Here is a 25,370-nt window from a genome sequence, read left to right as displayed (position 1 = left end):
AAAATACATCTGTATACCAACTCCCTACCATGCCTCTCCTTTTGGTCAGAAACATGGAGTTTTAGATTGGTAATTCTTTCCCTCGTTCCTCTCACTGTGTTCATTACACAGCTGTGGTGACAGTTGTTTACCCTCTGTCATGTACTTCACAGCACATAGGCTGTGTCCTTAGTTTCTGCTCATATTCCACAGCCCACACAAGGACTAGTGCTCTTCCCTCCTGACATCAACTCTTTGTGCTCCACATGTGGGGTGGGGGTTTTAGAGTCCCAAGAGCTAGCTGTGCCACTAGAGTGCCCTGTCAGCCTCCCACAATGTCCCCCTTTTCCCTGAATTCCACTTTTTTACATTTGCCTGGTTTTGGAAGTAATAACAGTTCCTCGCTCTTAGGATCATGATGTGAGTTAGGTGGACTGGCACATGTCATTCACTCAAGCACTGTTTTTATAGCACACTAGAAGTACATTGACTAGCATTTGCTTCTAAGTTGCCTTGTTGAGCAGGGTATGTATTGCTTCACTGTGTCTTAAACAACTAAACTAACTGACATAGACTAAATCCTACTGTTATGGAAAGATGGGTTAGTAATGGTGCGGCAGAGAGTGACTTAGCATTAGTAACTCAGGAGGGATGCTGAAGATCACATCTCACCTGGAGAGCTCTGTGGAATCTGTTTCTAGGAGATTTTGTATGCTAATAACAAGAATCATTTACACGGATCCATAGACAGATTTTACTTTGAAAGCTGAAAGATAGATTTGTATGTTTTGAACTGAAGAGATCTCAAGAGCCTACTAAACTAACTGTAGAGCTTCAAAGAAACCTTTAATTGCCTGGAACCTTTAATCCTATCAAAAAATAATATCTAAATGAAAGGTTTTCTCCTAAGTTCCTTCTACCGTTTAGCCAGTGCTTTGTCTTAAATTGTGCAAATGATGGGTATTTTCAAATACAGCAGAGAGTTACTCCCTGAGATAGGGAATACCTGGGCAGCAGTTTCCAAGGCAGGGTTGGGTGAGGGAGGACCCGTGCACAGCAAGCTGAGGTCTCCAAGGGGCTCGAAACCAACCAGTTTGCTTTCCTCTGCCACCTCCACCAGAACTTGTGCCTCTGACCCTGCTCTCTGATGGCTCCCGGTCACTTCTGTGTGCTGAGTTCTCACCCAAGTAGTGTCAGAATTTGTCATCTGTTGAACAGTGTAGTAAATATTTTATGTTGGATCTGTGGTTCTCTTTTATATCAGTCTCTGGTCTTCTTTAAGGAGAAGATTGCAGTATGATTATTTTGATCACATATTTTTGAGTACACACTTGTAAACCTCCCCTAGTGGAAACAGAAGGGGTGGTATTTTTTAATTTCCCCTGGAAACCTGCAGAGCGGATGCTGTGAGGCCTTTCTTGCCAGGTGGATGTCTCAGTGTGGTGCTGGCAGAGCACTGGAGTTCTGTAGGTGGACAGTCACAGCGCTTCCAGCCTAAGAATTCTGAATGTTCAGTCAAATGAGATTTAAGTGGTTTGCTTAATTTAATAATATACTTCCTAAGTGAATAAGGTATCTAAGTCAGATGTCCCAAAGACAGTAAAATATTTGAGAAAGAATATAAACAAATGGTCTTCCCTATGTATTTGGACTGAGATGTTTAGAAAAATGACATTTAGGTGATAACATTATCTAGCTACAGATTTTAATTCTGTTAGCATTAAGACTCAACAGAAAACTGTTTTGCTAATGTATACTTTTGCTAGGCCAATTTCATTAAGTAGGTAGAAATATTCTTCTTTGTACTCCAAAAAATAAACAAGAAAGCATGGAAGCTTCTAAAAAAATTAATTTGGAGAATGTCTGCAATGGTGCCTAATGTCTGCCTTGCTTTAGGTTCTCTGGATTCCAAAGACAAATACCTGCTCTCAAGCCATGCAAAGGGTAATGAAAGAAGTTTAGACAAAAAAAAAAAAAATTGGATTGCAGCAAGAGCTACAGCAAAGATCTGCACAGGTTGTGATAGGAATAGGAGTGACAACAGTTAAGGCTATAATCCAGTGGGGGGTGAGAGAAATGCCAAGAGAGGATGAATGGTCTGTTTATAATCTAATTTTTAAGCTCCAATCTGGCTTTTTAAAGTCATCTCTACTGGAAGGCAGAGGATACAGCCATACTACCTGGGTTCCATTTCCAGATTTTTCTCTTCCTAGTTATGTGACTACAAGCCAATTATTTCCCTGTGCTTCCGTTTTATAAAAAGAAGAGATTCATAGTACCTCCCTGGCAAGAGTATGTGAGGAGCACATAAGAAAATGTACGGGAAATGTACTGCCTGGCACACCATAAAGCTCATCGTTATTCACTTTGATAGTTAATAAGATGGGGATGCTGGAACACGATCATCCTGTTATGTTTTAGCTTCTCATTCTAAAATGCTGATTTCTTTCAAATAAAATTTTACATTTTTTTCTCTTCCAGCTCCACGAGGAAAGCGAGGATGGAAAACCTTTTATGCTGTCCTGAAGGGAACAGTTCTTTACTTGCAAAAGGTAAACTACAACGATAGAAAATGAAACTCACAAAATTTTATGAGAGTGCCCCTCAAATACTCTGCACAAAAACTCACATCAAACGCCCACAAGACTGCTCACTTTTATCGTGTCTGTTTATCTGTTGTTGAAATATTTTGTTCAGATACACACGTGTACACAATGCACACTCGATCAGAGGAATAGATGAGCTGTGTTCTAATGTTCCTTTAGAACTTTTGAGCATAAAGTTGAGCTCAAATGGCTCAAATGTGGATATTTAACTAGATTAGTTATAGCCTTCTTTATATATGTTATTTAACTATATTGATTTCAGTCCTGCATAAAGGTCCTTTTACTCCTGAAACGTTCGTATTTAGGAGTGAAGGTGTATTCCAAATCACTGGAGTCTATTCTCTGCCAGGATCCTTTTTTTATAGTCTCGGACTCCGGAGATATGTGTGAGGCTCGCGTTATAGGTTCTGCTTCTTTGAAGTATAGTCTTTCCCTTGCTCTGTGTAGGTAAAGATAGAAAAGTAACGTGTTGACTGGATTCTTGACCTGAAAGAGAACCCTGCTTCCAAGAAAAGCCCAGCACGATTTCAGCGCACTTGATAAGCCGGGCAGTAACAACACTGCCCTTGGTGGTGTCTGATGCAAGGTGTTTTTACACTACTGTTCAGTGTGAGCACAACGTCATACAAAAACGCCAGATATCTGTCTCAGTGAAATGCTACAGCCACTGAAGAGCAGTTAAGTCCACCTCTTCAGCCCCTGGCAACCACCATTCTACTTTGCTTCTATGAGTTTCGCTGATTTAGATAATGTTAAATACACTAAACAGTGTAAAAGGAACCTTGCAAAATTTGTCCTTTGACTGACTTATCTGGAGTCACATAAGGTCCTCAAAGCTCATCCGTGTTGCAGCATTCTTTCAGAATTGCCTTTGTTTCTAACGATGCATAGTATGGCTTTATATGTAGGCACCATAGTTTTTAACCCTTCGTTCACCATGGAAATTTAGGTTGCTTCCACCCCTTTGGTTATTGTGAGTACTGCTGCAGTGAACACGGAGTGCAGCTATTGTTTCACAATACAATATTTATCTTATTTATTTTAGACGAATACCAAAATTTAGGATTATTGGGTTGTACACTCCCGTTTAGTGTACAACTCCATGCTGCTTTCCGAAGTCACTGCACCACTTTACATCTCAAGTACAGTACATAGAGTCTAATTTCCTAAGGTCCTAATTAACACGTTGTTTCTTTATAATAGCCACCCTAACATTTATGAGTGGAAATTTAGTTGTAGTTTTGAATTGTTATTATAAATATGAAAAATCCAAACTATTTCTCCCACTCTGTCCTCTCATACCCAATGCAAATTCTTCTGTCATCCCTGATTCTCCAGCAGACACCAGCTGGCTGTCTTCTAATTCACCCGAATTCTGATAGCATCTGCCTTGAGAAAGTTTCAGATACCGTGGACTGGGCGGCAGTCCCAAGAGACTGCCACCCACTTGAGGTGCCAGTCACAAGTAGTAGATTGGCACCTGTCCTCCTGACCCATGAGCTGTAAATCAGAAGTTCCCATGACCCCATCCTCCCTTTCTCAGAATGGCTCACAGGATTCAGGGAGACATTTTAGCCTTATTTATGCATTTATGGGAAATGATCCAACAAAGGATACAGATGAATGCCAGATGGAAGAGGTACACAGGGCAGGATATGGGAGAAGGGCACAGAGCTTTCATGCCCTCTCCAGGTGCACCTCGCTCCAGGATCCCCCATCTGTTCAGCTCTGAATGCTCTTCTGAGCCATTCTCCTCTGGGTTTTTATGGAGACTTCATTATGTAAATATGATTGATGAAATCATTGACATTTATTATCTGGTTGGTGACTTAGGTGGCTGGGGATTAGGGTTTGGGACGATAAATTCTAATTTGATCTTTCTGGCTACCAGTCTTTGTCCTGAGGCCATCCAAGGATCACCTGCCACTAGTCATCTCATTAACATACAAATGACATTTCTATCAATCTGAAATCTCCAGAGGTTATAGGAACATTTGCAGGGAAATAAGTATGGCTGGAGAGCTGTCTGAGGTATTAGTGAAGCACATTTCCAGGTGTGTCCGGGTGGTTCACAGAGGTGTGACCTTGGGGCACTGTACGTGGTGCCCTCCGTCTCAGGAACTGTTCCCTTGTTTTGCTTCCTGGCCACCATTAGCTAAGCTGATTTGCTTTGCCAGGCCCATCTGCTATGATGGTTCTGCCTTGGAACCAGGCAACCATGGACTGAACCCTCAGTGAGCCAAAATAAATCTTTCTCCTTTAAGTTATAGGTGTCAGGTATTTTTTTAGTAGCATATATTCATGACACATAATAATTACATTCATCTTGGTGCTATATGTATCAAATCTTGGTAACTTTTTTAGTCCTTCCTCCTGGTGTTAGGTATTGTACCAGGGGTGGGAAACAGTACAATTTATTTATTTATTTATGCAATTTATATAGGCATACAATTTATTTATATATAATGCCACATTTGCATTTTGCTTGTAATTAGTCATGTTGAGCATCTTTTTCAATATCTTTCAGTCATTTGTACGTCTTTAGAGAAATTTCTGTTCCAGTTCTTTGCTTTTTCAAATAGGTTGCTTTTTTTTTTTTTTTTTTTTTTTTTTTGTAGTTGAAGTTGAGTGGTTCCTTATGTTTTTGAGTATTGATTGCTTATCATATATATTGCAAATATTTTCTCCCATTTCCCGGGTTACCATTTCAGAAAACTGTTCATTTCTTCTTTGCTGTCTGGAAGCTTTTTAGTTTAATACAGTTCCAGCTTTCTTTGATTTTATTCAGTGTGCTTTCTGTGGCCTCTCTGGAAGTCACTGCCACCCTCAATGTTGTAAAGTTTTTGTCTTGTATTTTCTTCTAGGAATTTTGTGGCTTCACATCTTCAATATTTAGATTTCTAACCCATTTTGAGTGTGTGTGTGTGTGTGTGTGTGTGTGTGTGTGTGTGTGAGTGTTTGGCATAATATATAGATCTACTTTCTTTTATATATGTAAACAGTTTCTTAACCACTGTATATCACTGATATCCTTGTTGAAGTTTATTTGACCATTCATGTGTGGGATTTTCTGGGGCTCTCTGTTCTGCCTTGGTGTGTTTTACTATAGTACCATACTTTTTTTTGATACTTCAACTTTAAAATAAATTTTATAGTTAGTAATGTGAGTCCTCTAACATTTTTTTTTCTAAGTTATTTTTGGCTATTTGACATTGTCATATTGTATGAAATTAGGGATTATATTTCTGGAAAAATGCCTTAGAGTATTAATAGAGTTTGTATTGAATCTATAGATTGTTACAGAATAGTATAGACCTTTTAAATAATATTAAGTTATCCAATCCCTAAACACAGCATGTTTTCCCATTTGTGTCTTCTTTAATTTATTTTAACATTGTTTTATACTTTTCAATTTTTAAGTTTTTTGGCTCCTTGCTTAGGTTTATCCTGCTTTGGTTAGGATCTGTGTATTTGTGTTTACCAGGGTCATTAGCTAGTAACCTTCTTCTAGTTTTGGGAATTTTTTTGTACTTTTTAATGCTGTCTTATATAGGCTATTAATTTTCTTTTTAGATTGTTCATTGTTTCTACATAGAAATGCAACTGGTTTTGGGGTGTTAATTTTGTATTGTACAACTCTGCTGCTTTTATTAATTCTAAAAGGTTTTTGTGAAACCATTAGGTTTTCTATGTATGTATCTAAGATCATGTCAGACAATTCCTAATTTGTGCAGTGTGTTCAGCATGAAAGAATACTGAATTTTTCAAATGCTTTTCATGCACTATTTGTTAAGATAGACATTTGATTGTTTTCACCCTGTGTTCTGCTAATGTAGCATATCACTTTGGCTGATTTCCATAAATTGATCTCTTCCCCCATTCTAAATTCAGTTTGCTAAGTTGGTTAGGATTTGTGTATTTGTGTTTATCAGGGTCCTTAGCTAGTAACCTTCTTCTAGTTTTTGTTTTTGTTTTGTTTTTTGATTTTGTTATCAGGGGTCATGCGGTCCTCATGAGTTTAGAAGTGTTCTCTCCTCGGGGTCGGCATCAGGAATTCATTGGCAAAGCCATCTGGTCCTTGGCTTATGTTTTTAGAGGGTTTTCATTGCTCACTCAGTCTCCTTCCTACTTACAGATTTGTTCAGATTTTTTATTTCTCCATGATTCAATCTTAATGAGTTTTATTTGTCTCGTAATTTATGCATTGCTTCTAAGTAACTCAGTTTGTTGGTGTATGATTGTAATTTTTATAATTCTTTTATTTTTGTAGCATCATTTGCAGTGTTTCCTCTTTTACTTCTAATTTTGAGTGTCTTTTTCTGTCTAGTTAATAGTTTATCAATTTTCTTGAAAAAAAGAGTCTTAGTTCATTTATTTTTTCTATTTTCAACTCATTTATTCCTGCTCTAATCTTCACTTTTCCTTACTCTGCTAACTTTGGCGTTAGTTAGCTCCTCATGTTCTAGTTACTTTAGCTATAAAAATCAAGTTGTTGGAGATCTTCCTTTTTTAATGTAGGTGTGTATTTATAAACTTAAATTTTTGTATGTTAAATGTCTTTTCATTTGTCTTGATATTTTTCCATTTCTATTTGATTTCTTCTTTAACCCACTGCTAATTGAAGAGTATGCTGTTCAATTTCCCTGTAGTGGTGGATTCTCCACTTTTCCTTCTGTTGTTTTCATTCCATTGTATTTGGGAAATATAACTGCTGTAGTTTCAGTTGTCCAAAATATTTTAAGACTTGTTTGGTGACATAACATAATGTTACATACGTACTTAAGAAAAATACATGTTCTACTGCTGTTATATGGGATGATCTCTGTGTATCTACTAGGTATATTTGGTGTATGGCATTCAAGTCCCCTTTTTCCTTACTGATCTTCTGTTTTCATGTTCTGTTATTGAAATGGAAAATGGTAGTCTATTTTGTTTCTTAATTTTTCTAGTCAATCCCATCATATGTTTAGATAGTCTAATGTTGGATGCATGTATATTTATACTGATTATGTCTTCCTAGTTAACTGACCATATTTTCATTACATAGTAGACTTTCTTTGTCTCTTTGACAGTTTTGACATGAAGCTGTTTTATCTGATGTAAATATGGCTCACTCACCCCTCTTTTGATTATCATTTTCATGAAATATCTTTTTCTATTGTTTCTTTTTCTGGCTATGTTTATTTCTGAATCTAAAATAAATCTCTTAAAAGTAGCAGATACTTGGGTCTTTAAAAAGTCCATTTAGTTATTTTGCTATTTTTTTTATTGGCATGTTTAATCTGTTTATATTTAAGTAAATATCAATAGGGGAGTATTTACTGTTGTCATGTTAGTAATATTTCCTGTTTGGCTTATTTTGTTTTTGTTTTCTTTTCCTCTTTTAAGTATTCCTGTATGTGTGTGTGTGTGTGTGTGTGTGTGTGTGGTGGTGGTGATGGTGGTAGATATCGAACACAGGCTCTTGCACATACTAGGCAAGCACTATACCACTGAGCTACCCCCCAACCCTCTTATTTTCCTTTATATATCTTCTATAGTTTTTTTTTTCTTTTTGGTTTCTATTATGCTTACATACAAGCTCTTGTAGTTATAGCACAAATTTAAGATGAAAATAACTTAATTTCAATCTCATACTAAAAAGCCACAGTTTTACTCTTCCCAAATACACATACTTTGTTATCTCATATCACAAAGTAGATCTTTTTATACTTTATTCCTTCCAGGTATTTGTAGATGTATTTTTGTACACTTTTTCTTTCAATTTTTATTCCATAATTAAAAAGTGATTTACACACTACTGTTACAGTATTTAAAGTATCACGTGATTTTTTTGTTTACCTTTGCCTCTGAGCTTTATACTTACGTGCTTCTGTTTAGTATCCTTTTCCTTTAAATTGAAGAACTCTGATTTCTTGTAAGGCAGGTCTAGTGATGGATTCCCTCACTTTTGCTTATCTGGGAAAATTTTCACTTCTCTCCTTTTTAAAGGATGCAGTCGCCTGACATAATGTGTGGCAGGGATTTTTCCCTGAAGCATTAGACATGTATCATCTCAGTGCTTTCTGTCCCTGCGTTATTTCTGCTGTGAAATCCACTGAGGGTCTTGTGGGAGCACTTTGGTATGTGACAAGTCACTTGTTTATTAGAGCTTTTCCCTTGATGCCTTCTCTGTTTCTTTCACTTTAATCATAATGCATTTTGGTACTACTTTGTGTTCATTGTCCTTGGAGTTCATTGGGCTTACTTATAAAGAGCCCTTCCTGGTCCTCATCAAGGCCCAGGAAATTTATATTTGTAATCCCATGGAAAAGCTACTGGAATTCCAGCAAGTTAATTCCAATCTACCACTTCCAGTGCAACCCATGGCAAGAATAAAGACACTAAGGTGTATTTGTAGTTACGGGGAGCCAAGGGGTCCTAAGTCCAGCCACGATGATGGCCATCCAGAACAAAGGCCTGGACCCAAGGCTGAACTCAGGTTTTATTCATTCATGAAGAAGGGAGTGGCTTGAGGATGAGGGACTGTGAGAGCTGTGGGAAGTAGGTGAGTGCTGTGAGCTGGGCTGTGTAGGAGGCCTGAAATCACCTCTGCAACATGCAGAGAGAAGGATATGCAGAAAGAGTAATCTACATAACACAGTTACGATAGCATCTCTTGTTTTGGGGGTCGGTGCTTCAGCTCCGATGTGTAATCTTTCTAGCCCCAGGAAGTCATAGCCTCCAACTGGAGGCTCCATCCCAGCAGACAGTGGAGTAGGGGCTCTTCATCCTGCCTCATCCGTGCTCACAGGTGGAAACAACGGGGATCTGGGGAACACTGCCATCAGCACCTAGGCCAGGCCCATATGCACTGCTTAAGGCCAATTGAAGGGATAAGGAAAAGCCCTAGCCACTCTGCACACATCAATACATGGAAAAAGGGTCAGGTTCAGCCAAAATGGAGACAATTGCTCCTCCTTCAAGGAGGGTCACCCAGGTGGTCCTCCACACTGAATTGGGGTGTCTGTCCATTTCTTGCCCCAGATTTGAGAAGTTTTCTGCCGTTTCTGTCTTTCTTTCTTTCTTTCTTTCTTTTTTTTTTTTTTTTTGTCTTTTTGAGACAGTGTCTCGCCATGCAGTTCAGGTTGGCCTTGAGCTCACTTTGTAGGCCGGGCTGGTCTCAAACTCCCAACGATCCTCCTGCCTCAGCCTCCCAAGTGCTGGGATTACAGGCATGTACCACCATGCCTGGCTTCTCTCATTTCTTTAAATAATCTTTCTGCTTCTTTTTTCTCTCCTTGGACTTCCATAACACATACCTAGTTTCCCTTCTTAGACTCTCACTAGTTCCTTAGGCTTGCTTAATTCTCTTTCATTGTTTTTTTTTTGATCCTCCGGAAAAATATAAATGACCTGTTTTCAATTTACTAATTCTTCTGCTTGATCAAATCCATGAGTGGACCTTCCTAAATGTTTCAGTTTAATTGCATTCTTCAGCTTGAAAAATTCTGCTTAATATTTTTCCATCTGTTTTCAGGGTTTGGATAGCGAATGTCACCCAAAGGCCTCATGCACTCTTAGGCAGGGCAGGGCAGGTGATTGACCCGTGGTGGGGTGGAACAGTAATTTGCTGTTGGGGATGGGATCGGATCAGAGGAAGCCGGCATGGGGCTGTGACCCAGAAGGTTATATCTCCTTTTCTGGCTGCCTCATTCTCAATCTGCTTCCTGGACAGCATCATGTGAGCATCTTGCCTTCACTATGCCCTCCGCTGTGCTGTTTTCAGCCTAGAGCTGGTGGACTCCAGCTTATAACCATGGGCTTATAACCATGAGCCAGAAGAAACCTCTTCCTCTAAACTGTGGATAGCAAGTGTGTTTTGGCAGTGAAGAAAGTGACAAGTGTTCATATTCTCATCTTGGTTATTCACCATTTCCTTGAGCTTGTTGATCTCTGTGGTGATTATTATAAAGTCCCTGTCAGGTAATTGAGGTACCTGCATTTCTTTAGGGTCGGTTTCTGGAGATATGCTGTTCCCTTGGAACATAGTTCTGTTTCTTTGGGTCTCTCGTACCTTTGTTTTCAAACCTGCACATTAGAAGAAACAATCACCTCTCCCACTTTGGAAACTGCCTTGCAGCAGCAGAAGGCTCACTACTGTTCTTCCTGGTTAGAGATTCCTGAGTCCTTTGGAAGAATGCGACCTCCCTAGGCCTGTGCATGCGCTGTCTCAGTCAGTCACAGAGGCTGCCAGTTTCTTTTACAGGAACTCGTCATTGCACCCTCTGTCTGCAGGACTGCTAGTTATGTGGATCTACACTGACAACCATCGAGGTCTCCCTTGTAAGCAGCTACCAGGTACCCAGTGTGTACCGCCTCCCCATTAATGACCCCAGACAAATCACATCTCAGTCTGTGTTAGTCAGCCTTTCCATTGCTGAGCCATAATACACAACACCCACAATGTAAAGGAGAAGAAACTCAGTTTGAGTTTTAAGGAATTTACACTGTTGTCAGCAGGTTCCAAGACAGAAACATGATGGAAGGTCATGGCAGACAAAGACGCTTAGTCCATGGCAGCCTGGAAGCAGTGAACAAATCACAGAGAGAAGCGGGCAAGGGACCACATGTAATACTCAAGGTCACACCTCCATGTCCTGCCCAGACATACACGGAAGTGTGCTTTAATATTCTGCTAGGTGCTTCTTAACCCACTGGAGCTGACATAGCACCATTAGTCATCACACGGTCCCTCACACGGTCCCTCAAACGTTCCTCCGAAAAGCTAGAATGCTGGATGCGTGGTCCGTTCCCCTCCCTCCCTTCACCCCAAGGGAGAAATCTTGAATTGTACACCTCCTCCGCATTGTGCAGAGCTCGGCCAGCCGTGGCAAGCTACATGTCACTCTCCATTGCTCGCAGCAGCTCCCAGCCTTCCAGACTATACTGATTCTGAGAGTTCCTTGAATAAAACGAGACAGAAATGAGGGAATCCTTTGAGGAGCCCTCTGAAAAGCTGGAACACTGACCACACACTCTGCTCCTCTTCCTGCCTCCCGAGTGCGAAGCCTCAGGTTGAGTGCCCTTCTCCCGGTTGCACCACGCTGAGCTGACGCTAAGGCAGCCACCCACCTATTTCCTTTGTTCTGAGCAGTCCCCAGGCATCCAGAGTGTGCCAGGTCCATCAGTGCTTCTGGTGAGCCATAATAAATTCATTACAGGAGCGGCCCTCTGCAAAGCCAGAACACTGAAGGCATGCTCCATCTCTGCCTTTCTGCTGGGGGTGGGGGGACTGGGACCAGGCTGTTCTCTCCTGCTGCTGAGCTGTGCCAGCCTAAGGAAGGGGCCAATGTGCCAAAAGTGAATTTCCTCTTCTTACATATTTCAGAGTGGATTTCTCAGCTTTGTGCTCTCGGGGGGCACTGCATTCTGTCATTCTCTGACTTGGATTCGGCCATTCCCTTGATTGACATTTTAGTCCATTTATCATTGTTAAGTTAGTGTTTCTGTGGGGATATGCAAGCTGGGATCTCTACTTCTGTTGTCTTGATAAAATCACTCTCAGGAAAAGATTTTTTAAATCTATTTGAAATTTTAGACTCATACTATAATATACTTCTGGAATCTTAACACTTTTCACTCTATACATTATCATAAGCAGTTTCTCATTACAGTTTTTCAGAAACATGGAGTTAGGGGTCAATCTGGCATACAATGACTGTGAAATACTATGTCATTATGGCTTTATTATTCCCTATACAGTTTATGAAATAATTCATTTGTAACTGCTCATAATGTTTTCAGTTAAATAGATTTATCCTAATTTAAACTTTCCCCTTTCGATTTTGACAGTTAATTATAATGGCACATATATTTGTGCATGTATGTTTATTTCCTCAAGGTAGACTCCTGAGAGTGTCATGGGTAACAGGCTGAAAATTGTTTACAATTCTTCAGACACATTTCTACATTGCCTGTAGAAAGATTATACCAAACTATATTCCCTACAGCACTTTGTGAAATCGCCCTCACCACAATACCTTTTCCCCATGTTAATTATCATTATATGGATATTCAGAGAAAGAGATCTTGTTCACTTTTGTTTTTGCTACATGAGCAGATGTTTTTATATAGCTTGCACACTGCCCAAGCGGCCTTTCCACACTTGTGCTCCCCTTTGATACACTACCTACAATACCAAATCAGACAGCACCATCCATGCTTACACCACTGAGATAATAAACTGCTTTGGGATGGGGATACGACTGTTAGGAAGGAATATATTTTATTTATTATTTTAAGTAGTTTAAATGCTATGCTAATGCCATATGTAATGTGATTGAAAGAATTACCCTTTTGTAAAACCAGCCTTACCAGCCTTCCTTAGGTAATTACCCACTCTGTGGAAATAGTTGTTGATACTAAAATATCCATGCTCTTAGGTGGCCAGGTATCATGTATTGTCTTTATTTTCCTGTGGAGTCAGCACAGCTTCTAACTTTAAAGTCAATTTCTGTGAACTCCACCAAGTTAAATGTGTATGTGTGCTGGGTCCACACCAGGCATTTCAGTTAAGTTTGTCTCTACAGGGAACAACCCTTTGAAATTAACTTTCACATATCACAGCTGTTCCTCTGCCTAAATCCCATTCTCTTGACTCACTGTTTCATTTTCTCTAAAATCTCTATAAGGAGCATAACTACCTTTGGCAAAATCATTTGTATGAATACCTAGCCACAGAATTCCCACCCACCTCTGTCTCAGGGTGGGCTTGGGAAGTGGAAAATACTCTTGCTTTCAACATTTGAAAGAAAAGATGCAGGGGCTGGGGATTTAGCTCAGCGGCAAAGCGCCTGCCTGGCAAGCGCAAGGTCGTGAGTTCGGTTCCCGGTACCGGAGAAAAACAAAAACCAAAAAAAAAAAAAAAAGAAAGAAAAGATGCAAAGACAGATGTTGTTTCCAAGTCCCAAGCTTTTCTAGCTCTAGATTTTTGTTCTGTTCCTCAGAAGTGTGTTGGTTAGACTTTGAATCATCCAAATATTAACACAAAAGGCTAAATATTGTTAGGGACACAAATTTACAAATGCCCCAATTTCAGCATCACTTTGGAAATGGAGCTCCAAAATGATCATTTCTCTAGACTTACGGTGCCACTGGTGTGTGTCAAATAGGTATTTGGGAAAAATTAAGTTAATTTCCTGTCTTAGTTATATTCTTGTTGGGACAAAATGCCAGATACCCACAAGTTAAAAGGAAAGGCTTGTTTTACCTTATACTTTGTAGAGATTTCAGTCCATAGTTGGCTGGTTCCCAAGGCAGGACACCATGGCAGAGGAGAAATGGTCCATACCATGGCAGGCAGGAAGCGGCCAACAGCAAGCTTCCCTTTCTCTTTTTATTCCATCCAAGCCACAAGCCTATTGGTTGATGCTACCCACACCCAGGGTGGGCCTTCCTGTTATCTACGCCCAGAACTATGCTACATCAATCAGTGGACTAATCCACTAATCATGCTCCCATAATCCACCCACATCCCAAAAGCCCCACCAACGAGCACATGAAGCTTTGGGGGGACATCTAGATATAAGCTATAACAATTCCTTTTATAAAGAAAGAAAAACTGACACTAAGCAAATTACACATTGGTGTAGGAGAACAGAAAGTTGAGCTATGCAGTGTGTATCACATTGCCATTTCCTTTAAATCAATAAGAATGCCAGTAAAAAATCTAAAGCAGCTACTTGAGATTAGAGTAACCCTGCAAAACAGTGGCCAAGTTTTATAATCAGTTTTTACTTATTGTTATTAAGGCTTTGGGGAAAAAAAATCTAAAAATAATGACAAATTCTGGAAATCTCAACTACTAATGAATGAGTATCTGTTCATAGAAATATTGTACAAATCCTAGAGATTAAATCATAGGTCATTAGAAGTTTAAAGTTGTCATGTTTGGGTACATATGGCTGATATTTAAAGTCAGTCCATCCCTGTTTTCTATACAAAGATTCTGTGGGCATCTACACCTGAGAATTTTCTAAGCAGTATGCAGTTAACAGTTATGTCTACTTCTGAGCAGACCTCCTGCTTTGGAGTAATCTTTAGGAAACAGTCGTAGTAGGTGCCTAGACTGCTTCCTCTTGGAATTACTTCCAGGCCATAGAGTGTGTCAGAGGCTTAGTACTGATGATAGCTGTGCCCTACAGAAGGCTACCAGTGTCCCATCACTGATGAATCCTTAGCTCTCCCTGAAGCCTAATCTTCCAGAACATGATGGCAGTGATACCAAAAACTCAACTGTGAGGTGATTGGAGGTCATATAGTCAAGTCTTTATAACCTCATGGCTGTGTAGAGATCAGCACACATAAGATATTTTTCAAATTTCTGAGTTTTCCAAGATAACTACGACATTCCCTGCCTACACAGAGCTCAGAAAAAAAGAGTGTGAGCATTTACCAAAACAATGGATAAGATAATACAGGCATAGAATAATCTCACTCATGAGAGACACCCAAGCATGTCTGCAAAGGGAACATACCCCTGAGGAAAGAATATACCTTGGACTGATATTAAATGATGTCAATGATTAAATGATATCAATGAATAATTGACAATGTCAATTAATGTCAATGTCAATGATTAAATGAAGTCAGACACTTTGACTTGTGTCATCTTTTCTATACAAGCTGTAGCCTTTTTACACCCATTCCATTTGACAGGACTTGGACAGGCAGGCAAAGCAGCAAAGTGTTTTAGCCAGGGAGGGAACATACACCAGATTCAAGGGATTATGACATGTTCAAAGAATGACATTATATCACAGGACAGATGGGAAGTGATAGAAGCAATTAAAAAGATGATGGAAGATTACTTTTCTAGCAGTGAATGTATACAAAAATTAAAGAGCTCTGTGAGTCTGTGGTCACTACTGTACTAGAAGGACACAGATTCCATTATCCTTCATGGTAGGCAGCTCTTCTCACAGGACCTGCTGTGTAACACAAGTGCTCAAAGAATGCCGCATTACTCTCTTCTCTGTTGTCTTAGAGCACCAATATTAATGCTCCTGGATTCATGCATAGTTGAGAAAAAACATAGGTAGATCTTCTCTTTCCTTCTTGTTTGTTGGTTTGTCTTTTTGAGACAAGGTCTTGCTATGCAGTTCAGGATGTCTTTGGGCTCACTTTGTAGCCCTGGCTGGTCTCAAACTCTCAATGATCCTCCTGCCTCAGCCTCCTGAGTGCTGGGATTACTGGCATGCGCCACCATGCCCAGCTAGTTCCCTTTCTTTCTTGAGCCAATTCTATACTATACATGGTTCCCAATTTAAAATGGTTCAACTTGTAGGTTTTTCTCTTCCTTTACAACGGTGTAAAAGCAACACATATTTGGTATAAACCACACTTTGAATTTGAATTCAGATCATTTCCAGAGCTAGTGATATGCAGTGTACTTCTCTGTCACAGTGCTGGGCAGTGGCAGTGACCTGTGACTCTGTCAGCCACGCACTCATAGGGTAAAAAACTGATACTCTGCTACCAACCCATGCTCCTAGATGATGCATTTTTAACTCATCATATTTCCAGCTGACTATGGATTTATTGGGACATAACCTCATCATAAGTCAAGGAACATCTGCATTTGGGTTAAGGGTAATAAGAAAAGGCCTCCCTTTTCTAGCCCAAGACTGGTTTAACTCAGTTTGGCAAAGACTCATTTTAATCACCCTACTATGTGATAGGGGCTGTGTGGGCAAATGAGATCCAAAGATCATGGGACCTAGTGTCTCTGATCTTAAAACCCTGGCTAACATGCTTAGATTCTGCATCTAGTCCTCTTTTCTCACATTATATCCCTCATATAAATTCCTCAGCATCAAAGATTTCTGTTCAAAGACCTCTGCTAGCTCTTCCCTTCTGGGTGGCCTCTATTTTCCCCAAGTGCACATTCTTTATCCCTGCACCCATCCCACCAGAGATGCCAGGCACTGAGTAGTACTGCCCAAGACAGAAGAGAGTCTCTGCTTCCTCAAGGAAATGAATCAAACCAGTTTTTAAAAGAGATCATAATGACTAGCAACCCATTCATTTAAAGACCATATTCCCTTGACCATATACCTGCAGATACCATGCACATCCACAGAACCCCTCCTCCCTGGAATAGCATCTTATTTAGAGTCCCATTCCAGGAGCAGGTTCTCATCAATTTATGTAAGCCTTTCATCGAGACTTCTCACATATAAAATAACCCATATGATTTTCATGCATGAAGGACAATTCAATTGATATTTCTTCATTAAGAGTGGAGAATAATAGCACAAAATCCCCCCCAAAAACTAATACAGACAAAAACAGCAATCATGAAAAGGAACATCCCAGTTTATCCTAGGGAAGAGCTCCAGGTCCTCAGTGTCCATCCCCTTAAGCATTTCCCTGTTCTATCTCCGTCAAACAAAAGGTTTGCACAAAGGGATGTGGTGCTCTTACAGGAAATTGAGGAATCAATATCACGTTTGTCTCAAGCCTAGTCCACCCTGGGTATTCATAACCCTTTTTGTTGTTTTCTCCTACAATCCACAGTAGCCTCTCAGGTTCCAACATAAGACCTTTGGTAGGTTGGGGTCTCCCTTCTTGGCCTCCTCCAATCCACCCAGGAAAACAGAAGATTATGATTATTATTAATCATAGAAGATTATTAATTATTATTAATCTCAGAAGATTATGTACAAAAAGGGTAAGACTGCAGGGACAAACACCTGCTCAAACTCCAAGTCCACCTGTCACTTAGCTAATTTTTACTTGGATCCTCAACTCATTCATCTAAAATGGGAGAAATGATGTCCTATGATTGATATAAAAAATTCTTAAACCCATGTGAAAGTACATGGAAAATTAAAGTTAATAGTAAACATTGGTTTCCTTCCTGATGACGTATGAAAAGTGACAGCATTTTCTTTAAGCCCATGAGTGCTAATAAACTCTTTTATCCCTACCAGACTTTTTCCCCTACCTTTTCACAATCCTATAACAGTACACTGTGAAATGAAATAACCAGGAGTTAGGCCAACCACCTAAATACAAGCCCTTTTTTTCTGCTAGCTTTATTGAAAGATGAGTAATTCTGTCTACCCTTTCTTTCCTGTTCAGAGCAGAGATAGGGAGATGGGATTGGTATAAGGAATAATAGGCAAGGTGAGGGCTCCATGCTGTGAAGTTAGTGATGTGACAGCACAAGTAGTCAAAAACACCGAGTGACTTTCTTCCTCATTCAAATAGACATAGGCATAGACATAGGCATGGCATAGGCATGGCATAGGCATAGACACGCCGCACCCTTGGCTTCAAAGTAGAAGAATTTTACCAAAATTCAAATACATGCATCTTTCTTACCCTTGAAGATTTAGAAACACTTTGACTTGTGTCCTCTCTTCTATACAAGCTGTAGCCTTTATAAACCCATTCCATATGGCAAGAAACATGACACAAAAAACTCACGTATTCATGCAGAATGTTGCCTTATATCAGACATCTAAAAATATCATTCCCATATCAATGCATCACATATCACAAATATAGGAAGTGGCCTGGCGGACTCTCTCAACCAGCTTACTTTGGCGATCATTCAACCAAAAATAAGACTAGGATTTTAGAGTGATAAAGCTTTTACGATACTTTTTGCATTTGTGCTTCACATCTTCATAGGAAGATATGGTTCCCATTTTTTTTAGATTCAGAAGCTGAGACTCAAAGAGTGGTTAACCTACTAAGCATTATAAAGGGAGTAGCAGTAATTTTGCATTAGGCTATTCTTGGTTAAACACCAAAGCTATATTGTGCAATCCTTCAAACAATTGCATGTGTGTGTGTTGGGGGGCGTCTTTGTATTTGTTTACTTTTCTTGAAGTTTTGGGACAGGAACCCAGGGCTTTGTGTGTGTGAGGTTAGTGCTTGCTATATCTCCAGTTTTGTTTGTTTGTTTTTTGTTGAGACAGGCTCTTGCTGAGTTGACCCGGCTTGCCTGAACTTGCAGTTATCTTGCCTCAACCTATCAAGTAGCTGGGACTACGGGCATATGCTAGTAGGCCAGGAAAGACTAGAAGTTTAAAACAAGCTCTTCGAGGGAGGGGGGTGTCCCCAACTTCTGTCCTTGACTAGATTCCACCAATTTTGACTGATACCTGTCGGGTGTGCAGTAGCTTACTCCTTTCCCTTCAAATCTCATGCTGTAGTCAGGACTGATGGGTGCACTTCTCTTTCCTTGCACTTCCCTAACTTTCGATTCTCTTTCCTTGAAATATAGGACTGTCTCTAATGCTCTCCTATGCCTAGAAGTAAACTTTGAAATTTGCTATCACAGTCCCATTTTCAGTTGTTCTTATCATGTCTAGAAACCATGAGATACCATGGTATCGGGAATGCCTCAGCCCTTCCATAAAGTGGCACAAATACCCTTTATCAACTGAACTTTGGCTAACAAACTACCAGTTTCACACAGGAGGTCATGTTGGGTAGGAAGCAAATCGATAACGAATACACCTACAGGGTGAAGGCTTTGGCAAGGTTTTAGAACGTTATACTCTAGAAATATGAGGAATTGTGAGGAATTTGAAGTTCCTAAAGGAGCTTGTTCTGTCTGAAAAGATGAACAAATAAAAGAGCAAGTCAGTGTAGTTTGATAAATGCTACAGAGGGATGTGTGGCATGGAAACCTGCATATAAAAGACTATTTTACTGAGAATTATAAAGAGAAAGAAAATTGTGGACGAATTCGTGAAGTAAGTGGTATGTATGTGTGCACTGAAAAAGACAAGTATGGTTTTGTCATAGATGGGTGTGGTGGACTAATTATTGTCAGTGTAAGTGGGAAAGCCCAGCGGAACTGAGTCAGCATGGTTCTGGGTGTGGAAGACCCACCTGAGAATTGTTCCAATGGCATAAAAGGACAACGGGAGGAGAAGATGGATGCTGTTGCTTTTCCTGGAGAAGCGTGTCACACTGGTTTTCCTGATACAACTCGCCTGTTGGCTGTTCTCTGAGGAGGATCTTGGGTCAAGCCTGTCACTGTCACTGAGGATGGCTGCCATTCCCGTCAACTGTCACTGAAGATGGCTGCCATTCCCTTCAAGGGAGCTCTGGCCTTTGCCTTGAGAGTCACTACCTGACTCCAGTGCAGATCCCTCAGCCTGGTGGCACAGATCCTTCACCCCGCTGGCACACTTTCTAGCTTCCACCGCTGGCCTTTGAGCCTTACGAGTGCAGATCCTTGACAGGGACTCATGGAAGACAGTGCCGTGGGATCCAGGCCCTCAGCTGGATTCTTTGGGTCTCTAGCATGCAGACAGATCTTTTGCACTTTTCTGCATTTGACTTTTTGGGTGAACATTATAAACTAATCCTACAAACTGTGTGTCTTGTGTTAAATCTGTTCCTTCACAAAACTCTGACTATAACAGGATTCAGACTATTATAACAGGAGGATTCAGACAGGAACAAACCTGTGTAAATTCTTAAAGGTGAGAAACCAGCACATGCTTGGGAAGCTACTCACCCAAGGGAGTATAAAAGGTGTTGAAAAAAAAGGTTGAAGGCAGATTATGGAGTTCCCTAAAAGCCATGGTAAAGAGTTGAGTCTATCTCAGAGCAGGATACGGCTATCAATGTTTCACATGGAGAGAAATAAAACCATATTTATACAGTGTCCTAGAAAGATATGTCTGGCTATAGAACGGAGACTAGATTGGTAGCAAATTAGACTAGAGGCATATGCCCCAGATTACCTTGAACTAGAGAGGGATATTAAGAAGGGAAAAGCAGATTAACTGGAGATTTCAGTTTGAGATATTGAATTCAAAATGTCTGTGGAATAATAAGTGGATATGTTCAATAAGAAATTATGTGTATTCACATCTAGGAGAGAGCCTAAAAGTATACATCCAGAGTTGTCAACAACTAGTTGCTCATTTAAGTCTTGGGAGTGAATGATGTCACTCAGATTTTGTAGAGAGAAAAGGAGAAGGAGAATAGACTCAGGGCACACAGATACTTCGCATGTGCCCTACAAAGAGGCTGGGAGGGAACCCGAACAGTGTGACCAGAGGTACAGAAACTAAGAGAAAGAGGTTCCAATGATATCAAGAGATTTTGTAAATATTGTGTTGGGTCAAAAGGTAAGATAGGAGTTGGAAAGTGTCTCATGAATTCAGCAACCAGAAAGTTACTAATAGAGTAGCTTTAGTGGGGTGGTAAATGTGGAAGCCAGGTTGGAGGGAAAGGTGGGTTACCAAGGTGGGGAGTGTGTAGACAGCCTCCTTCTAGGAGCCCGTTACCCCTTTTCTGATGCCTTCCTCCTGGGATTTTTGCAAATAGCAGATTCCTAGCATCTGTGTCATTTCCACTGAATTTTTTTTCTTCCGTTATTGATTTCTTTCTAAAGTAAATAAGTCTTTGTCTTTTCTGACATTATCCCAAGCCTTTGTTTTACTTTTTTAGGTCACATACAATCTTCCTCCTCATCCTGTACCTCATTTCCACTTCTGCCTGCCTCATGTAATGCTGCATACCCACATAGGCCTCTTACTTGAAGCAAAACCTAATCCTGCAGAGTATCAAGATAGTAATGTCAGAACCATTTACAAATGTCACATTGGAGCTGTGCAATACATAAACATAGTGTCTGTTCCCTGCAGAGCCTGGGCTGACAGTGCACATGAGGAACACAGTCCTATCTAATCAGTGGCTAATAAACTCTTAAAAATCACATCGTGAAAAAGCACCAGGTAGTATCCCTAAACCCAAGGATACAGGTGAGGATTAGAAAAAAAAACTATTGGGTACATGAAATACATTTGGGTATCTAATTGATTCATTTCCAAATTCTCTAAGGCAGAACTTGCAAGATGAAATATCAGCATAGAGGCTGATTTAAATGTTTACTCACTTCAAACTATTTCAGAGTGGAGGTATCACAACTGATCAGATACAAGAAGACATTTATGATAGAGAGGTTTTTTTCTTAGCATGAAGGATATACTCCTACCCTTGCTTTTTCTAGTGCTTGTAGCACCCTTGAGCCCAAGCCTCTCATGCCTAGGAAAGGTGTTCCCTGGTGGCAGTGAATTATTACTGTTGAAATATAAAATGCTCATGGCAGAGAAGCCTCACATTATTATTTTAACATAACATGATTCACATATGCTTTAAAAAGTAGAAACGTCTGAAACTGATGATAAAAGTGATTTAATTCTTGTTGATCCTGATGATCCCTCATTGTTGACAGTTGGACATTAACTTCCTATCGTTTTGCTACTAGCATTTCTGTCATCTGCGAGCCAAGCGCTTAGATAAGTCTCACTATCAGGCAGCTCCAACAGTCCCCCATTGGCTTCTGTCACGGCTTTGTGTCTGTCCCTGCCAGTCTCAGCTTCTCTCTGGGAGGTATTTTTGTAAGTATTTGGATGACATTCCTGTCGCAGAGCTAGTTGTGACACAACTGAACTACCCTAAGGAAAGTCTCCTAGTGGCTGATGGATTGGCTGGGAGTGGGAAGTGTAGGTGGCTGCTCAGAGGATGGCAGTAAATTACTTCAGAGTTCAGCTGTTGATTGCTTTATTCACCACACTGGGGTCTGGAGAATCTTCAGTGTCTGTTATGTTTAGGATGTAGCCAACAGCAAGTCAAAATACATTTCTCCTTATCACTTTATATCTCAAAACTTAGTATGTTATCACGCTACTGGGCACTCTGTGTCTTTAATAAATTCTTTTCTTCATTCCTTAGGCAACTTGGAAGAGAGGCTTGTTTCAGCCACCCATAAGGTTTTATCAAAATACAACTAGAAATGAGTTTTTGCAGTGTTGGAAGTATAGGTAGAATCAGGTGAGTTTGGGTCAGAAGAAACTACAGAAGATTCCTGGCCTCCAAGATAGTGACCATGGCAACCAGTTAGAGCTGATGAGCTGAACTCCTTAGTGCCAGGGTAGGCTGATCCCTGGCTGAGTCGCCTGTAGCTCTTTTTGCTTTCCTATGTGCCCGGACCATTGTTAGCTCCTTTAATGAAGTTTCTGGCCTATGACCTTTGATACTTTGAAGATATCTGGACCTTCTTACATCATTCTCCAAAACAATGGTAAATACCAAAAAATTTTAAAAAGTGAAGGAAGCCTTGAAGCTTCTTTATTCTCTTTATTATTCTTTATTCTCTTGGGAGAATAATGATCGCACCCAAAAGTTCCCATTAGTCATATTTAGATAACAATCCAGACCAGGAGAGAAGTGTGACCATTATACAAAGAATATTCAGGTCCTAGTCATAATTATTCAAAAGCTATAAATTCATAGAACGACAGCACAGCTAGAAGCACACCTCATGTCTGGAGCTGGAGACACTTAGTGTGCGCTCTAAGGGTTATGCTTAAAAACACCATTCCAGTTTGAATGCCTTGCAAACAAACTGGTTTGTTCTGGAGCACCTTTTTGTCTCCACCTGAGAAGCTAATGCAGTGGTTTGTGGCTTCTTTCGGGGCAGGCGAGGGTGAGATTGGTCCAGGGCTCAGACCTCTTTCTTTGTGTGTCCTGCAGATCCCTGGCACTGATTTTTCTCCCTTCTTCCTTCTCCCTCCCTTCCACTGTGCCTTCATTCCTATACCTTCTTCTTTCCTTTTTCTCTTCATCTCCTTTCCTACCTTTTCTTTCCTTCACTCCTTCCATCACTTTCTTCCTTTCAATAAACATTATGCCCACAGCCATCACATACCTGTTGTCCAGGGAAGCACATGAGTTAAATACTAGCTTGGCCCTCCAAGCCCTAGCACCCAATGTCACTGTGAAGAGTTGTGGACAGACATGACAGCATACGTAGTCACAGCGATGCCAGAGCAGCCTTTAACAAAATGTTAGTGAAGCCTGGCTCCCAGGAGAGAGGAGAAACAGCCTCCCACCAATCACATTCCCAGTTGTTGAATCAGTTTGAAAAATAGAAGTGAGTGCTGTAATAGAGTGAGTGCTGAGACTTTCTTTTCTGCTTAAAAAAAAATGTAAGCCTCCTTAAGTTTCTATAGATACTGAGAATCCTATTGTCTTTTTCAAGGGCTGTCGATGATTGTGTGTTCTTTTTAACTGCTTCTTGTGCGTAATGGATAAAAATAGGTCCCCACTTCCTTTCCCGGTTCCCCACTTCCTGGTTCACTTGTCAGATTTTCCTGGAAAGTTTCTTGCACCTCACAGATGCCTGAGACACTGTTAAGAGAACGCTTAACTGTGTCCTACTATGTCTGTGTGCTGTCCGTGGGCCGAGGTGGGTTTCAGTATGAATAACGAAGTGCTACTCCAGGCCAGCGCCTCTATGTTATTGTAATGTAGCAGGAAAACACTACATACATATTTCATTGAAGGAAAGGTGTGAATTCTTTGACTTGATTTATTCTCTCTTCTCTTTTCTACAGGATTAACAGGCATGTTTTTGTGACTATGTCATTGTCTATATACTATGAGAAAATGAGATTAAATGAAGCTCCAGGCTCCTTTCAGCTTTAAAATCTGTGATTGATTCTTTCAGTATATGCCTATTTGAGCGATGGACCAAAACATGTTTTCAATTGACTTGCTATTTCCAACCAGCTCCCAGATTTGTGGAAGCATAACAGTTTCCCTGTTCTTTGGTAAAAATAGAAGTATGAATCTGAATTATTTTTAGAAAGATAATCAGAAGCACTCGTATTTTAAAAAAAAGATAGCCATCAAATTATGAAAAACACTTTTAATGCCATTTTAAAATCAGAAATTGATAGGTTACTGGGGATCCCAAGTTAATTACTGGTGTTTTTATTAAAATCATTATAGTTTCAATCAAGAGCATTCTTAATTCCTCTTTTTATAGTCTATAGGAAATCAAGGCTATTTCAACTTTTCAAAAAAATAGTTTTAATTACATGTATTAGCCTTACCTATTTAATAGGGCATGAGATAAATAATGCTTTGAAAACCAGAATCTGAATATGTTTTTAATTGATGTTGATGAATTTCAATTAAAATTTGGTCACTTTCCAAATTGTACTTTATATCAACTGAGAATACAAAATTTCAGACTTGATGCTAATTATTTGTGAATATGTCAGGTGATTTTTATGCGAAGGTGTTACGATTCAGCTTCACAAGAGATGTAATTAGCGCACATCTTGGAAAAGAAAATTTTTCATTGCACGTTTTACATGGGTTTGAAGTAAACAGCACCGTGAACTCATACTTTTGGTGTTTATTAGGGTGGTAGAGTGCCACTCTAATGAATCATACGAGATAAAAAAGTGCAGATGGCAGAGAACATGGGAGAGTAATATGTTGTTAGGTGTCATTTTCACCCTTCATTTGTTTGAGAAAATGGATAGTAATTAGATGTCATGGAGCATTTTCTTACAAGAAAATTTCTTGATTGGATTTATCTTGCTTTCTGTGTCACATTTAGTTTATGGCAAATAGCCTTCGGTTTGAAATGATTTGATTATGATAATTTATCCCTTGTTGCTTTCTTTCTAATCTCCTCATTTAGAAGATTAGAGACTATTTTCTAATTTTGTAGTGGAAAAGATATCAGAATGAACTGGAGAAGATATAGTCCTTTCTTTTTATTCAGTTGTCAGCTCTAATGTTTCCACTCTTCCCCAGGTTTTGCTCTTTTTCCCCTGGGCTCAGAGCTTCATTGTCTAGTAAGAATTTAGGATACTGAGCATACTTTAAGGTTTATATTTGGCTGTTTTTAAAAAAATCACAAAATGATTTTACTATTAACAAGAAAAGTATAAGCTTGCTAGACTT

The 25,370-nt window shown here is 39.8% G+C and overlaps 1 protein-coding gene across 2 annotated transcripts in view; it reads left to right on the top strand.

The window, feature by feature from the left end:
- Psd3 (pleckstrin and Sec7 domain containing 3) overlaps nucleotides 1-25,370 on the top strand; it is a 500,607-nt gene that overhangs the window by 425,631 nt on the left and 49,606 nt on the right. For both annotated transcript variants that reach the window (XM_005373608.2, XM_005373613.2), the window contains one exon: nucleotides 2,461-2,531. In XM_005373608.2, coding sequence (XP_005373665.1) covers nucleotides 2,461-2,531 — 71 coding nt within the window. The remainder of the gene's footprint in view (nucleotides 1-2,460; nucleotides 2,532-25,370) is intronic.

Source organism: Chinchilla lanigera, unplaced genomic scaffold (genome assembly GCF_000276665.1).
Source record: "Chinchilla lanigera isolate Chin_1 unplaced genomic scaffold, ChiLan1.0 scaffold00002, whole genome shotgun sequence".
Lineage (NCBI taxonomy): Eukaryota > Metazoa > Chordata > Mammalia > Rodentia > Chinchillidae > Chinchilla > Chinchilla lanigera.
This window is presented reverse-complemented; position numbering and strand designations above follow the sequence as displayed.